Source organism: Neolamprologus brichardi, chromosome 16 (assembly GCF_056152115.1).
Source record: "Neolamprologus brichardi isolate AB-2024 chromosome 16, ASM5615211v1, whole genome shotgun sequence".
Lineage (NCBI taxonomy): Eukaryota > Metazoa > Chordata > Actinopteri > Cichliformes > Cichlidae > Neolamprologus > Neolamprologus brichardi.
In genome coordinates, this window is record NC_142119.1 from 30,889,613 (window position 1) to 30,907,500 (window position 17,888).

Sequence of the window (17,888 nt, forward strand, 5' to 3'; positions counted from 1 at the left end):
GCCTGTTTGTCTTTCGCCTGTAATGAAGTGTGTGACAAAAGTTGTACTCGAAAGGTGGAGTGGTTTGCATTGGAGCCTCATATCAAGAGTGATTGGTTTGAATCCCACGGTCATGTGGGGCCTGTGTGTGTGGAGTTTACATGTTATTTCTGTTCCTCTGTGGGTTTCCTATTGGTACTATAGCATCTTCCCACAGTCCAAAGACATACATGTGAAGTTATTGACTGACTCTAAATTAGCCATTGGTGTGAAATCATGTGGGGGGGGGAGTAAAGAACAGAGTGCTGTATGAATGTATATGAATGAGCGATACGCTCTAAAAAGGCGAGACTGTTCCTATTCTTTGTTGCGCTGCACCTGCTTTAAACTGCAATTTACTCCCTGTGTGAACCTGAACTGAGACGCTCCAGCCCGGGTTGAAAAGTTTGGGATCAGTGATGAATAAATAGGGTAGCAATTGAGGAAAATGGCTTAAAAATCACTCTTCGGGTGATAAAAATTAGCCCTTCAGCTGGTGCTGTGTTTCTGCAGTAGTAGCGGAGCATGTGTGAGAAGAACAGTTGCCAGTTTACCAAGCTAGGGGCATCTGCAGGGACAGATGGGAGATGATGACGTGTGTAATAGGCATCTGTGTGGGCCGCAGGGGAGGGAATACTCGAGACTCATTCCCTGTCTCTATCTCAGCACACGCACACTCGCGAGCGCACACACCACGGTGACACCCATTACAGCTTGTCATAGCTTTCTCCACAAATTGTTCTCAAGAGTGCACCTTTAACTGTGGCAGACAGTTACATAGATTGAGAGTAAACATGTGTTTACAGGAGCATTGTGCTGGCTGCTCCCTTGGTTCAACAGACATGCCAGATTCAGTGGCTGAGTGGAGAAAAGTGAATAGCCTCAAAAGCGAGCCAATTACATCATCAGCTGAAGGGCCCGTTGCCAAGCTCATTGTCGTTTTACGCACCCCATGCTGTTCTCTCCATTTCACGCGCAGGTTTATTTTAGTGTGGAAAAAATACTTTTCATCTATAGCTGTATATAAAACGTCTTTCAGCACCTCTCTGTAGTACAGCCTTCATTTTCTCTAGCTTCTCTGACTGTCATCACATTTTGTATTATTTTGTCAACTTTTAATTATGTTTAAGCCTCATTTATGCTCTAAAATATAAAGAACATCGACTGGCATAAAACTCAGGCGCAGACTTCAAAACATCTCAAGAATACACAAGTGCTTGATGGTAAAAAAATAAACAAAACATGAAGGGAAATGCTACCACATGTAAGAAATTAAGCCTGAAAGCTCAAAGCGGTGTGTTTTTCTATCTTTACCAAAGGAAAACCCAGGTGAGATACTGTTTCTGCTACAGAGACACCTCATTAGGTGTGAAAACTAAAAGTGTTCCTACATTTGCTGTAATTGTAACAACCAACTCTTCCTTTTGTAGCATGCTTATGTGTGGAGGGCAGGTGGGGTCACTGTGTGTATGAGTTAATTTGTATGCATGTCTAGTTTTTCAGGTGCTTTCCTTCTATTGTTTATTATACGTGTCCTTTTCCTCCTGTGTATGTGTGTGTATGTACATACAGGTGTATGAGGCTCTGCCATGCTACAGTGAATGCAGCCAATACGAGTGGAGGGCCGAGCCCTGGTCCATTTGTACCATCAACACTGTGGACGACCTGCCTGCCTGTGGGGAGGGAGTCCAAAGCCGCAAGATCAGGTCAGTGAGTAGGTTAGGTTTAGAAGACTGCTTGCCTAGCGTTGCAACAATGGAAAGAGCAGACTGGCAACGTCCTAAATCTGGCACTCTCACTGGTCCCAGCACTCGCAATGCCAAGGGAAAATAAACAGTCAAAAACAATCCACAGCCTCCTAATGAGTGTCGATAGATTTTTGTGCACTGCCTTTTAGTGCTATTTAAAAAAGTCGTGAAGTATTGACATTGCTGTTGGATTAAGCGTCGTCGGAGAGAATAGACACTGATTTGGGCAATTGTGTTATTGTGTCCAAAGAAACTGATCTGGACTTGTTCAGTGTGAGTAACAGAAACTAATTTGTGCTAATCAACCACTCGAAAAGAAGAGTTTTTACAATACCTTATGTACATTCTCTTCTTCTGAGAATAGATAGTCAGCAAAATTTTGTTTGTACTTTATATGCAGTGTTGCCAACTTAGCGACTTTGTCGCTATATTTAGCGAGTTTTCAGACCCCCTTAGCGACTTTTTTTCTAAAAAGCAACTAGCGACAAATATGGCGACTTTTTCTGGTATTATTGGAGACTTATTTATGACGACTTTGTGACGTGAAACGCATATCGCTCTTACTCTCAACAAGCAGCGGTGCTGCCGTGGCCGCCTCACCGTGCCAAAGCGCTCACAAGCGGAGGATAGTCCTCCCCCAGCTGCTATCAGGGCAGGTGATGTTCACACCTGTGCGTCCAAACGCTGCTCCCGCACTGACTGTAATGCAGTCAGTTCTTCCTTTACTGTTATGCTGTTTTGTGGATCACAAGGTTTAAAACTACTTATAAACACACACTCTCACACACAAAGTAACTCCACCAGAGTGCCTATTTCGGGTCACTTTTGCCAGTCCAGGCCCGGATAAAGGAGCAGGGTTGGAATTGTGACATTAAAAAACAATAATTGCTAAAAGAAATTTAATTTGTAGTTCTAAATAAATTCTAACTGCATTTAGGACGTTTTTTTACTCACTTCATGTCTCTTCCACGATGTTATTTCTCTCTCCAACAACGTAGGTTACAATTACATTAGCATGACAAATTATGCAAAATAGGCGATGACATCATTTATCGACTTCTAGCGACTTTTAGGACAGCCAATGGCGATTTTCCTTACTAAGGAGTTGGCAACACTGTTTATATGTAAGTGTTCTAAATTCCCTTACCTATAATTATTGAATGTTTAAGGTTTGTACATTTATCATATTAGATAAATGTACAATAATGATGTAAAAATATCAGTACTTACTGTAAAATGAATGACCAGGGTAACAGGAATGATCTATTACATGATTAACTGTTACTCCTTTAAAGAATGAAAAAAGACTACTAATAACAGATAATGATGAGCTATTAGAGTTCATTATTGAATAAATTACTTAAAAGTTAGATTATCATTGCTTCTATGCGAGTAAAACTAGGTAACAGTCACTCGTTCATCGGTTATCATGAATTCACCCACTTCTGAGAGATACAAATAATGACCTCACACTAGTAAAGACTTGTTTAAGCAGGACATCCGACTGAAGCCAACCATCCAGCTGGGAATCTTTTCTCTCTGCTGCAGGACAACAATTCCATGCCATCTCCACAAACAATATGTTGCTCTTCCTGAAATGTAATTAATCTGAAGCCGTTTTAGCGAGGAAAAATCTGTAGTTATATTTCGAGTGAAAACAAACTACCTTGAGAATTTTACCTGACCCAAAAAACATATAAACATGTAATCTAGTGTGAGTCATAAACTCAGAAATGGGTTTTAAAACTCAAAAAAAAAAAAAGTTGTGCTGCTGGGGCCCTAGAGACTTGTTACACAGCTGCATCTGCTGCGCTCATAGGTGTGTAAAGAAAGGAACAACGGGGAATGGGGAAGACAGCACTGTGGAGGATAGTCTGTGTGATCAAGAGGAAATGCCACCCAGAGCCCAGGTCTGCTATCTGGCATGCCCCAATGACTGCGTCATGGCGCCCTGGGGACCTTGGAGCAACTGCCCTGTGGTAAGAAACAGAATTTAGTGGCTGTTTCTGCTGTTATTTGACAAATTGTCAGGGAGTAAGTTGCTTGATTTGTCGTTTTCATTTCAAATGTGTCCATAATAACAAATATATATTAATATATGAAGCATTTACAGTATAAGCTGCAGGTAAAAATGGAGAAATACTCAGCTAATCAAACAACGTATTTCATTATTGCCTTTTATTACTTCTAAAAAGTAAGGGCAAAAAACATGTATGTGCATTAAGTTCTGCATTTAACTATCAACTATCTGCTGTTAACAGGCTCACAAATGCTTAGATGAGCTTTAAAATTATTTGTGTCATTAGCAGAGATGGGCAGTAACGCGTTACTTGTAACGCGTTACTGTAATCCGATTACTTTTTTCAAGTAACGAGTAAAGTAAGGGATTACTATTGCGAAAACGGTAATTAGATTACTGTTACTTTCCCGTAGGAACGCTGCGTTACTGCGTTACTAAAACCGTGATTTTTGCTAGAATGTCTCATGACAGTGACGTAAGCGAGTGCGACGTTCGTGACAACAGCTGTGTGCAGATCAACAGTGGATCATATATCGAGTGCGGGAGAGAGTATGAGCGTGCAGCGTTTAAAGCGTGGAAGTACTGACCTTACTTTGAGTTTGATTCCATAAAAAGTGACAAAAACATTAGTGTCCGTTGTGCGTGGGAAGAAAACTTCTTTTTACAGCGAAAAAAAACCCTAAACTTCCGAGCAAACACCGAGTAGCTACGACGTAATGAGAAACTCACAGAGAAACTGCCGTATCCTTCCACTGACCGCTGCACACCTGCACCAGGGTAAACCTCCGCCTACCCCACTCCTGCTTTACAGGTGAAAATAGAGCAACAGGACCGCTAGTCTTTGACTTTATTTATTTTCTGCTGTGTTTTACTTGCATCTGAAAGAGTGAGTGTAAACACAAAAAAAAATATTTTATTTTATGTGCTGGAATGTGCAGAAAATAGGTTTAAATGTTAAACAAATTTCTTCCAGTCAGAGAATGTTGCATATAATTAAATGTTTGCTTGATGCATAAAGTTAAAAGGTTAAAACTAATAAAACAAGTTTTAAAAAAAGAGACTTTTTCATTTGATTACATTTTGTTTGATGGATTATGCAGAAAAAGTAGAATTGGGCTGAAAGATCTATCACTTTATCACCTATTCAGGTTGTAAATTGTGTTTTTAAAAAGTAATTAAGTAACTAAGTAATTAATTACTTTTGAAAATAAGTAATCAATAAAGTAACGGGATTACTTTTTGGGGGAAGTAATCAGTAATTAGTTACTGATTACTTTTTTCAAGTAACTTGACCAACACTGGTCATTAGAAACCAGGTGTTTTTGTAACATGTCACATTACATGTGTTTATCTAACTTCAGTATAGCTTAATATATATATAAATATATATTCATATTCACAGTGAAGCACTGTTCTGTACTTGTTCTGTAATATTTTCTGCATAGTTTAAGGTAAAGTGGATAAATTGAATTTTATTAATACGCCTCTGTTCTATAATGAAGGTTAGCCCTCAGGCTGCAACTACGTAACATATGTCCCCGAGTGTTTGTAGCCACAGGCTATTGGTCATATGGCCTCTTAGCTGTGTTATAGGTTTCCTGTCAAACGCAACAGTTCATTGGACTGGAACATTAGAGTCAGAAGAGGTGAAACGAGCTAATTAGTCTGAGTCTACTCTACACATTGATTCATTCAGTGTTTCAGTCTACAGTATTTAGTAGCACTTTAGCATTAAAGGACTGCAGTAATGCTGTAGGTGAAATAATAATGCAAAACACATCAAACTGAGAGCTAATTAAACAGTCCTGTTTTTACAGCTAGGAAAGCTCTGCACATGATGTAGGTGTTTGTTTTTGCATCTGTTGTTTAATCAAATACTGAGTCAACGGAAATTTAGCCACTTGAAAGAATATTTCAAGTACATGAAACATAAATATACTGATGTAGAAAAAATAGGATAGAATAAAAATGTTAACATACAGTAAGCTTAACATTTTATCTACACAATTAATCTAAATCATTTTAAATCAAATATGTGAGCCTTACATTATCCTGTCCTACATAAAAGTAAAGAATTGATGAAGCAAGTCTACTCATACACACCGGGGTATGCAGCTGATTTACAGTCTCTGCTGTCAACCTTAGAGTGCCACTGCGCTGCAGTTTGGTCAAATATTTTTGTGCTTCTTGAAGTTAATCTCTAAAATTCAACAACTTGAGATGATGATGAAAATAACGCTTGACACTGATTCTGCATCCTCATGCTGTGAAAGGAAAACCTCCTCTGTAAGTGATAATGTTAGATCAAACAGAGATATTTTATGTAAAGTATGCCCATCCACTGTAATTAGCAGCTTTGTACCCTTAGGTTATTCCTGCTCTCTCAGCTGGAATGAAGGTATTGTGCTGCATGTACAGGTATGTGATGAGATGTGTGCTTCAGTGGGGTACAAAGGTAGCATAGTGATAAACGATAGCATACTAGGTAATAACAGTTTGATGCTTCCTTTTTCTCAGCCTTGTTTTATTTTAAGTTAGATTAAACGAATACTTTTATGAAACTGTAGCTCAAAGTTTATTTTAAAAAGACATAAATTGCAGAGCAGTGGAAATAAGCCCAGATTGGTTTTACTATTATGACCAAGTTGCTACATCATTTTCACTGCATGGTTTTGAGAAGATTTTGATTACACTTCGTTGAAGGTCTTTTGAAACTAGGGTTTTATTTCAGCATTACTGGCCAAAGTGGAAATTTTACTTCTCCAAGACAATGTTTTGTGCGTCATAAATTAGTGGGGGTAAAAATACAGAAAATTGTGTGTACTAGTACTGTTAATCAGAATGCCTTCCAGATACAAAGTTAACGTTACTGTTACTGTTGTTAAAGTAATGTTGCACGTTACTGTACAATGTCATGCTATAATACATATAGTGCAGTGTTTGTAATACACTACAGTTTTCATTTTCAAGTAAATCAGACTCAAGTATTATTTTGTTGTTTAATATGGTCAAAAGTACTGGACCACACGGTACACCAACAGGAGCTGCTCAGCAGGGAAACACCTGCCATGAAGCTCCTGGCACACAGTTTCTGCGCTGATGTTAATGCCAGAGCAGGTGTGCTGGTGACTTGTAAGCACTATATGCCTCATTATTGAACCCTACTCTCACATAGATGTGATCATGGAATATCTACTGTAGAAGGGAAGAAATTTCACAGACTATCGAGTGGTTGTTGGTCCTAGACGGGCTGTGCTTTAGTTTATTTCACTTATTTTCTCACACTGTCATCTGTACGGTTCAAAAAGAATGGTTCAAAAGAAGAGAAAATCACTAGTGAGCAGCAGTTCACAGGGCCAAAATAATTCATAACAGTTTTAAAGAAGAGCATCTCTGAACGTACAGCATGTTGAAACTTGACGTACAGTGGCTACAGCAACAGAAGACCACACTAGTGGCCAGTAAAATGAGTGTAAAATTTGCACAGGCTCATCACATTTACATAGTAACGTCTGATCTGATGATTCTTGATTTCTGCTGTTATGGTCAGAATTTGGCTTAAACGACATAAAAGCGGGGCCCCAACCTGCTTCCTGTTTAGTTTGGGCTCAGTTTAGGCTCATAGTGGTGGTGTAATGGCACGGGGGATATTTTCTGGGCAAACTGACAGATTTCCATCAACATTATGATGCAATCAAGTCAATATAGATCGGACCGTCTGAGGAATGTTTCCAGGATCTTGTCGGCCATTAAGATTTAAGCCAAAAAGAGGTTCAACCTGGTACTAGTAAGGTGCACCTAATGAAGTGGACAGTGTTGTGGAAGTTTTCCATTTAAATAAAGCCTGCAGACGAGCGGTGAGCGGTAGCTAACATTCTTTAATCCAAACACACAAAGACAACATACAAACAAGCTTGTGGAGAGCCGACATGACCGCGGGGCAGGTCAGCAGAGTCTCACTGAGCCTAGCATGGCTCTCAGTTAAATACCTTCTCCAGGAACAAAAGGCCGTACACAGCTGTTTCACACCTTAAGGTTCACACTCCCTTGCTACCTCCCAGAGTCCTCGAAGAGACAAAAGACTCCTGTTTCCCCCAACATCCTTACTACACCCACTACCATTTGTCTTAACGTATGAGTGTCAGACATGTTAAAATCCAGTGGCACCAAGGCATCATACAATAATGTGACTAATACATAAGTAAAAGAAATTCCTATACAACAGTCAGTGTATTTTATAGTAAATGAGATGCTGTAATAAGAAGGAAAAATCTTAATCTCTGAGTCTCTGTATGAAGCATACAAATGTAAGTATGTGGCTTTGTGATTGTGAGCCTGAACACATTAAAGCTACAATGACTGCAGCTGATTCATGAGATTCACACACCACCACCTTCTCATTAGGAGGTTGCAGTGACTGACGTGTGTGTTGTGGTGCGTCAGGTGCAGAGATACAAAAGCATCTCAATGCAAAGACCTTTATTAGAAGAATATTTGAACCAAAGACCAAGCTGACAGTTCACATTTAATCCTCTGTTAATGGATTTCACTTCCTCTGTATTGTGACTCCAATGATTTGCCAACGCTCCTTGTTGGTAGATATTTAGTAAATGTTGTCCTCTTCAACATTTGCCTTTAACTGTGGGGTGTAGAGGTTGATTATTTAACAGTGTGGTATAAAGGTCAATAAGTTCTCCTAGCTTACTGACTTTGCAGGATTATTTAGATGCCCAGTCTTTGTATGTATTATTTATAACAGGGTGAAGGGAGCAGCTGCCATATAGCAAATGTGTTTCATGTGTCAATTACTGCTGACGAGTGTTGCTGTTCAGTCTAGTTGGATGTTGGGTAAGAAAAACATTTATATTTATACTGATAAAAAAACACAGCGAAAACAGAGAATGATACAGAAATCAGGATTTGATATCAAATTTTTTAGAGGTTTTCATTATCTGTAAACCACAACACAAATGAAGGGTTATTTATAAAGTAAATTTCCAGGTATTTTCTTAGGTTTTTTTTCCATTTGCAAAATAGTTTCTATTATTTAAAACACTGATGTTTTCATAGCAATTAACCATAAACATGTCAATAGAAATGATCTGTTGAAGAGGAACAATTGCAGCTTTCATTTTCATAAACCTTTTATTAGGTAGCTTCTGCCCAAGGTTGACACATTGTGCTGAAAACCAGGCTCAAAACGCTCTGTGCTGTGTAATTTGATAACACTCATGTCAAGAGAAAACGAGGGTTTCACCTTGAGCTGGCTCATTCAGGTTGCTTTTCTTTCATTAAATGTGTTTATCATAGCATGTTATGAACAAAAATGTGTTCTTTTTATGAGAATAAATTATTGGATTATTTGCTACTGATTATAATAAAACAAAAAACAAGTTTGTCCTTGAGAATAACTACAAAAAGTACGCACTTTGGATTCATTAGGGAGATGTACAGCTGTCGGCTGATATTGAATGGTATTACGTTAAACTTTGAAATCTACTGGAAAGCTACGTAAAATTAGTGCCATAAAGGTCACTTCTAGTGACAAGAAGTATTTATCATTAGTTTCTGCATGCTGTTGGGGCACAAATAAATTTGAAATATTTTGAAATTAACAATGTATTTAATAACTTCTAGCTATTAGTATGTTTAACTTGATAGATCATAACACTAAAGACAGCGGATGCTGTAGGATGCTTTGTTTCTGCCTGATCATCCCATCACTCTTTTTTCTTTTTGTTGCTTTTGTTGTTGTTATTCTGCAGCAATGTGACCAAGATACATCAAGAAACAGAAGCAGACATATCCTGCGCCCCGCAGCTTCAGATAACTCACCCTGTCCAGAGATGGTCCAGTCAGAGTCCTGTGTTCTTAATAGTACATGTTTCACCTACCAGTACAGAGTCTCAGGTAGGACAATCTGCACATCATTTCTGATCTAATTCACGTTACATGATTACAACCTGTTGTTAGCCCCATAAACAAGATGGGTTCGTACCTAAAACCAGCAAAAGGTCAAGTTTACTTGCTATAAGAATGCATCCATTATCGTGGTATACTGCAAGGGATTAAGTCATTTTTAGTTATTTTGTAACACAGTGATACACAACAAAGTCCCTTTATCCAACAACTATAATGCCAATATTACAGCTAAATAATATATTAATAAAAAATGTTATTATTTATTATAAAACTGCTTTAAAAATAAAGTTTTTATAACAATGAAAAAACCATTTATAAATGTGTTTTATTAAGGAGATTGCAAGATGCTTCATCAGGGATGGAAAAAGAGCAATAAAACACATTTCTCAACATTTGCATAAAGCCAGAAGACAGATATATAGTAATTTAGTGTTAGTCATTCTCACATAAGGAGCATGTAAACACCTGTGCATTCAGACTAAAGGTAAGGCTACGCACCGGTTGGAGTAAAGTAGGCTAGCTATTTTTACATACTTTCTGCAAGTGTGGTAGCATGCTCATTTTTAAGCTGTAGAACGATCTACTTTTTCACAGAGACTGTGGATTACTGCCAGATGATAACCAGCCAGATCTAGAATCTACCCACATAACATAAAGTTGTGAAACCTCCCTAACTCTTCTTTATTCAGTGCACCGAGCGAGTCTAAAGACAGTTTCCATACTAGAAAGCTAGATTTAGACCTTTTGACACAGATTTCTCCTCTTTTGAAGTAGCAGTAATGCATTGCAATAGCAATATAGAATATTTATCAAACTTTACAAAAGTATTATCGTAAAAATAGCTGTGATTTCTTTTGGAACAGCTGTTTTCTCCCTTTTTTCATTTTTAGTGATTTTTTTTTTACATTTTTCCAATGTGGATGGTGCATAACACACTCAAAGAGAGAACAACTCAAATGTTTTAGTTAACTGAAATATAATAAACAAAAAGACAGTTGCAGATTCATTTTATGTGTGTTTTGAGCTTTATAGGCACACGCATGCCTGTATGCAAGAAGTTATCAGTAAGACTCGCCAGGATTGAAATAAAGTGAATTAATTATTAATTATTTCATTTAATTATTCATTAATAGTGAATAATTAATACAACTATTAATTGTTAATTATTCCCAGTACAGCCAGAATCTTTTGCCTTTGGTACCTAAATTGCCAGAGCTGGCTCTGCAGTGGATATGCTGTCTACCAGCAAATCCTTTGGTTTCAATACACCAGACTGCCATCATCCCCCATCCTCATCATCACTGAATATGGTTACACTGGTTCCCAGTTCTGTGCACCTCATTACCACTACTTCTGCAATAAACGTTAGCTCAGCTTTGAGTTAGAGACGCTCATCCCCATGAGAGACTACTGAGTACAATATTTGTTACTGCTTCATTGTTTGGGTGATTGGGATAGTTGTTCTGAGTGAATCATTTTCATTATTGTGGTCTTGTGGTTGTGCAATGGTCTCAAGTCTCTCTTGACAAAGAAATCTTGATTTCAGGGAGTTTCCTAAACAAAGAAACAGCCGAGCGTGAGCTTGTTGGGATTAGTGCAGAATGTTGCTGTTGTTGTAGACCAGTAGCGTTGACATAAAAGATGGTTTGACAGTGAGACTAATGAAGATATGTTGCTGTGTGCATCTAGACTGGAGTACATGCCAGCTGAGTGAAAATGCCATCTGCGGTCAGGGATCACGTTTTCGTCTCCTGGACTGTATTCGCAGCGATGGCAAGGTTATGGAGGTGCAGAAGTGTGAGCAGGTAATCACTGTGCAGACAATTAAAGACGTTTAATGTAAAAATGAAAAGTTTCATCACACATATATACATATTTTGGGTGCAAGTCAAATTCCAAAGCCATACAAGTTTTAAAAAATGCACAAAATTAACTTGTACTTTGCAAAATCTGAAATATTGACAGCTATTGCAGTGCAGCAGCTTTGCTTCTGTTCTCATTACCTATTTATTATTGAAAGCTCAGTTGCCCAATTTGATTAAGTGAAAATGTTGTATCTGATTTCATACCAACTTTGCCACTAAGCCAAACACAACTTAATGTTATTGACTTTATTTGTGCAAAGACAAATGGCGCTCTTGCGTTACTGTAATCGAATAACAGTAGACGTAAAAAGATTTCTCATTTTTGTGAAGCAAACCAAACACTTTCAAAATGTATGGTAACCTCTGGCACATCCAGAATCATATTGCACTATCCACTTAATGCAATTTTAATGGGATGAATGTAGCAATTATGTTGTCTCTGTGTTAAATATAATGTACATCAACAGCTCCATAGCATCTGAAAGTTTTTTTGTTTGGGTTTTATTTTCAGCTGCTGCTTTTCCACTGTCTGAAATGAACTGTAGCGTATTTAAAATATGGAAATGTGTTCGCTCCCCCTTTTCTTGTTAGTGGAAATAATTAGCTAGCCTTCCTCTCAGATCTGTTCTTGTTTTCTACAGTTTGGCTTGATCAACAAGTGGATTCTAACAGAGAGCTGCGTAGTCAACTGTCCTGTCAGCTGTGTGCTCTCTGAGTGGTCGCCGTGGGCAGAATGCTCGCACAGCTGTGGGAGTCGAGGTAAAAACATCATGAGCTAAAAACCTTAACTTAAATTCATGGGAACAACAACCTGATAAACAGACACACGGTGGACTACATATGCAGCGCCTCATTATTCCATCTACTCAGGCACGCACCAAGATGTTGAATAGCGCATGAATACATTTAAATGCATTAAAATATTTACGCATATGTGTAATCCAATGCCTTATTATGCAGGGAAACTCTGTGCACAGGTTGTGTTTTTTTTCTTCAATAATGTATACATTACTATTTCCTCTTTGTTTTATATTATGCACCAAGTGTATTTATTTATTTATTTATTTTTTAATTAAGACTGGAAACTTCCTTTGGGACATTATGTTTTAACAATAGATGCGTCCATAAGTCCAACACTGAATCATAAATGATTCAGTGTTCCTAAATAAAATATATAGCTATACCGCTCCGTGAGTGCAAACATGCAGCTGATAATCCCCAACCAGTGACACGCTTAGTATCACTTTGTGCAAGTCGTGTTATAACCTCATGCAATATACAAAAGTTAATGATTTAACCTGAATGCATACGTTGCTTCAGCTTCCCAAAGTCAATCTCCCAAAGAGAACGCGTGTTGTTCTGCTAATTAGAGAGAGTCGGCACTGTCTTCTTCTTATGTTTATTAATCTTAATTTGTCACTCGCTAACTTTCTACTTGCAGTTAACCCCTTATCCCAATGAGCTCACACTAGCCCAGGCTTTCATCTGGGGATTTAAACTCGAAACCCTTTCTTTCACAGCTCAGTCACTATTGCTGTGACTCTTTCTGCTACTATCACTTCACTCTCGCACATTGTGAAACGCATTTCTCCGCCTCGATGAGGGATTTGTGTCGTATCTGTGTCAGACGACGCAAGGATCTTGTTTTGTCAGGATGCCATGGGAGCGTTAATGTTTTTGGTTTGATTTTTGAGATGGCAGAGCCGGATGTCCTTTTTGCTGCATCTTCCTGCGGCTCTCGGAGCTCGGCATCTCTCCTGGCATTACATACACACACGCGCGCACGCACAACTTCTGCCAACTGGATGGCTCATGGAGGCTTACAGGACCCAGGCACAAGCTGCTTTTTTTCCTGTTGGCATTTAGCAAACTTTTCCTTTCACACATTATTAATGGCTCATTTGAATGAAGCACTTTTGTTGAAAACTGCAAAATCTGAGCATAAAGTGGCACAGTGACACAGATGTATAGTGCTGTTACACTAATTCCTCTTTGTCGTGAAGAAAATATTTTGTGAGCTAAAGAGCAGGCACAGCCTATTTTCACTACTAAATGAATCACCATCTCTCATTTCAGCCACTCATTGTATTAACAGTTGTTTTATGGAGCCTTGTGTTTGTGTAGTGATCCATTTTTGTCTCTCTCAAAGCAATTGAGAGTATGAGCTGAACTAAGAGGATCAATCCCTCTATGTTGTTACTGTGTTTTAGCAATTAATGGAAAAAAGGAAATAAAAGGCAGGCATCCCATGCAAATGCACTCTGCTCGATTTATTGTCACATTTGCATGTTCGCCTTGTGTTGTGTAGGTCAGTCTGTGCGCAGTCGGAGAATCCTTCAGGATGCTCAAGAGGAGGGTCGCCCCTGTCCCAACCAGCTCATCCAGACCAAACCATGCCCCATAAGGCCTTGCTACATGTGGGTGCTGAGTGACTGGTCCCCATGCACAGTAGCGGTATGACAGGTTTTTCTGCCTATATGTTGATGTTCTTTGCACTGTACTGCCTAACAGCTTTGTGTGTTTCCTGTGGTCTGCAGACTTTCAGCATCACATTTATCTAATACGTGTAGTTCAACAATATGCCGCGGTAGCTGTTGCTTCTGTCATAGTTTTAAAGGAGTATCTCACATTCAGCTTTCCAATTTGGACTTGTCGGCAGCCTGCTGCAGTGCTTCAACAGAAAACGATGAACAAATAGGTTAAAATAAAATGAAGAAAAGCTTTGCAAATGTTTATTAATGTTGATTTATTGTGTCTCTGCAGGGCGCAGCATGTGGTGAGGGGCTTCGGAGAAGAAACCTATCATGCATTGTCCACTGGGGAAACTGGCATGAGTCTCCTCGTCAGCCAGTGAAGGAGGAACTTTGTGGAGACGTACTTAGGCAACGTATCCAACAAGAGATGGAGCAGCCCTGTTTCGTCCCCTGCCCTGGTAGAGCTGCATTTAAACATAGTGGATATACTGGATTTGATCGTTTTACACAAATATGTCAAAATTTACATGACTCAGTGATTTTTTTAATTAATGTAGTCCTTTTATATTCACCAAACAATTACATAATCATTGAATCCGTCTAACAACACAGTCAATAATCTTGTTTTTAACAGAAAATCATTTGCTAGGATCTGCCAATAAATTGTCCCTTTTTCCAATTGGCTGACATTTTCAGCCACTAAATAATTGCAGAATCAATAAAAGTCATAGCTTTACTAATGACCCTTGTAGCTCTAGATTATCTAGTTTCGTCCCGTACAGTAGCAGTACAGGGCCTGAGCTCAGTAACTATGAAAGAGACATATTTTAGAATCAATAACCTGAGACGCTTTATTTCTTTGCACTGCATTATGTAACAATACATGACTCCGTAAGGCATGAAAAACCATCATCTGCTAATTGAAGCATTTAGCAGATCACATAGCTGAGAACAATCCCAGAGCTTATCACAGCAGTTTAATGCCTATGGGGAATTCTGCGCACAGAAAGCTCGTTCAAAAGTGAATGTAATAATTTTCCAATAAAAAAACAATTATTAGGAGAATGAAAGTGCATTTTCAATACATTTAGTGTTTACTGCAAACACAGTGTATGTAAAATATAAGGAAAAAAATGTTTTATCCTATTTCCATAACAGTTTGTACACTGAGTCGCTTCAAATGTTGACACACGGGCGACAAAAACCTGAAGAAGTTGTGTTGTTCTAAAAAACTAACCCATCTAATTGAATCATTTAAGACTATTTTTCCAATGTAAATGGATTTAGGGGGATTTTATTACTTAGCACATCTAAAATCAAGAAAAAGAAAAAACATCCGTATGTACAAGGATTATAAAAAATAATATTTTATGGTACTAGTACTGAATAAAAAAAGTTCTGTACCAGCTGTAATCCTATAGCATGTAATTCAACAAGTTTGAAATACATACTATAGTGCACATATGCATGGGTCATTTGCACACCTTTGAAGGCCCTTGCTCAGGGGCGTAATTTCCAGGGGGCTTAGGGGGGTTATGACCCCCCCCCCCCCCCCCCCCCAATAATCAGATCCAGCCAATAGAACCCCCCCCCCCCCCCAATAAAATTATGAATGACCTTGCATAAATAGCCTGTTGATTGTTTTTACTCATCTCAGTAATTAACAGCAAAATAGTTGCATTTTTAATCATCTGGGAATTTACTGTGATGTATTTATTTATTTAGACAAACATCTCCCATGTTATTGCTGAATGGTATATACCGATTTCTGAACAACATCTAGCCAACATTATTTTAAGAGAAGGCTTTGCTTATTTTAGAAAGGCTCTGTCATAGTACTGTAGTATGGCTCTGTAAACCTGTTGTTTATTGAAAAAAACAGCATTGTCTCTGACAAAGAAGTCTGTAAACTTTAAGTCATGATTTCTGTCCAATCAAAGAGAAGTTTGTCAGCTGACATTTCAGTCTTAGACAAATCCCATTACTGGACTGCATTCCTTTAAAAATGAATATACCTCTGCTTATACCATGTGTAGCTACACTAAAGTGTGAGGTGATGTTTTGGAGACTCCAGACTGCATTGTTCTGTACAGTAAATGTCAGTGTGTCTGTGTGCTGTTTGCAGTGCACATCACACCACATGTCGGTCACTTCTGTGATGGATAACGATAGCAGAGCACCAGTGTTGGTAGAGTAACTGTCTGTAGCTGTAATGTAGCAAAAAGAAAAACAGCGATGGTGAATCTTGGCACTGCTGTGTGCTCTACCTCAGCAGCTTAAAATGCAAAAACTTGTTTTAAACAAAATCAATTTATGCAACTTTTCTGGCAGACTTTTTTGAAATTAAGGCATGCTGCAGCTTTTCAACCTTGTTGTCTGTAGTAAATTAACACTGCATGTATTAATTCAAAAGGAAAATGTAAACAACAATATTGCAGACTTCTTGCATGACATGCTGTTAGTTTGTTATTTTGGTGAGGATATTGGGAACCCCTACAATGAACCTTTGTCGTGATTTTTTTATTGGGTCTGTGCATAGAGAATGATTAAGCTCATTGTTGTAAAAATCACTATAGCAACAGACAGACAGTATGTCATTGTTAACGGACACTCAACTCGTGTGTTCTTTTTTTTAATTTAGGCCACAGTGTGAATGTAGAATTTGCCTTAACCAAGAGAGTTACTGGCCAGCTGACAGTTTTGACCTGCTTCACTTGTCACTGTCTGCTTTTCCACCCTGCGAGTCTATAATGAAGCATTACTGTCTTTAGGCATATGCTAGCTGAACAAACTCTATAGAATATATTTGATTTTCTCTCTGTTTTTTCTTTTTAAAGAGAGAGTCATTATGGTAAAAATCACCACCCCTCAAAAAATGACCTCCTTACGCATGGCTACTTCCATGTATGGCTTTTGTTAATTTGTCCTTTGAAGAGAGCGAGCAGCGCTTGCTTTTGTTCATATGCCTCTCACTCTCCTCTGATCCTCTCCTTGATTCATCACTCAAACCGCCTTTGCTCTGAGTCTTGGCTCGGGATCAGGAGTGTTTGATGGCAAGAGCAGATGTGTGTGTATGTGTTCATGTAAGTGTTGATGTGATGGTGGCAGACGCAGAGTAGGGGCCAGAGGAGGAGTTGTTGACATGCTTGTGATGGATGTGTGTGTGTGTGTGCTGTATACTGTAGCTATTGCCACAGCATGTTTTCAGGGTTCTAGCAGCATGAGTGAAGAGCTGATAGACTGTATCCATATAAAGATGAAAGATAATGAGTTGCTCCAATCCACAGACAGTTACTAATGGGTGTTCAGGGCAAAGAATCAGAGAGTTGTTCTGGCTGAGTAGCTGAGGCTTTGGGTGATATTATCACTACAATGTGACCCTATCAAGAAATACAAAAGATATTTGTGTTTGGCATTCAAAAACCAAACAGCCTTTATCCTTTAAAAAAAAAAATCCAAACTAAGCCAAATGAATTTTCCATCTCCTTTGAGACACGTTTCAGTATTGGGTTTTACCTTTACAGTCCAGCTTGGAGTTATAGCTTGTATTGTATAATTTATAACTCTGGTTGGTCTATTACTTCTGAATACCCACTGGGCTGTCTGAGTAATTTGTTTGTGCATTTGTTACATTATCAGCCGCAGATGTGTGCTGAAGTTGTTTTCGATCTCTTTTTAATGTTCCAGGAGCTAGCAGGGGAGCCAATAAAACGATCCCTGAAATAGTGTTGGCAAGCTGAATATAAACCATCCGCAAGTATCTGAAAGGAGAGTCTGACAGTGTTATTGACCAAGTTGTGCTATCACTGATGTTTTACTGTCTTTTTTTCCCCTCAGGAGA

At 38.6% G+C, this 17,888-nt stretch overlaps 1 protein-coding gene across 1 annotated transcript in view; it reads left to right on the forward strand.

The window, feature by feature from the left end:
- The window catches only part of thsd7ba (thrombospondin, type I, domain containing 7Ba), a 196,442-nt gene that overhangs the window by 169,150 nt on the left and 9,404 nt on the right, over positions 1–17,888 (forward strand). The window contains exons 17-24 of the mRNA XM_087829901.1: positions 1,591–1,724; positions 3,586–3,745; positions 9,552–9,696; positions 11,398–11,513; positions 12,215–12,332; positions 13,882–14,027; positions 14,337–14,505; positions 17,885–17,888. The exon at positions 17,885–17,888 is cut by the window's right edge and continues 170 nt beyond it. Coding sequence (XP_087686027.1) covers positions 1,591–1,724; positions 3,586–3,745; positions 9,552–9,696; positions 11,398–11,513; positions 12,215–12,332; positions 13,882–14,027; positions 14,337–14,505; positions 17,885–17,888 — 992 coding nt within the window. The remainder of the gene's footprint in view (positions 1–1,590; positions 1,725–3,585; positions 3,746–9,551; positions 9,697–11,397; positions 11,514–12,214; positions 12,333–13,881; positions 14,028–14,336; positions 14,506–17,884) is intronic.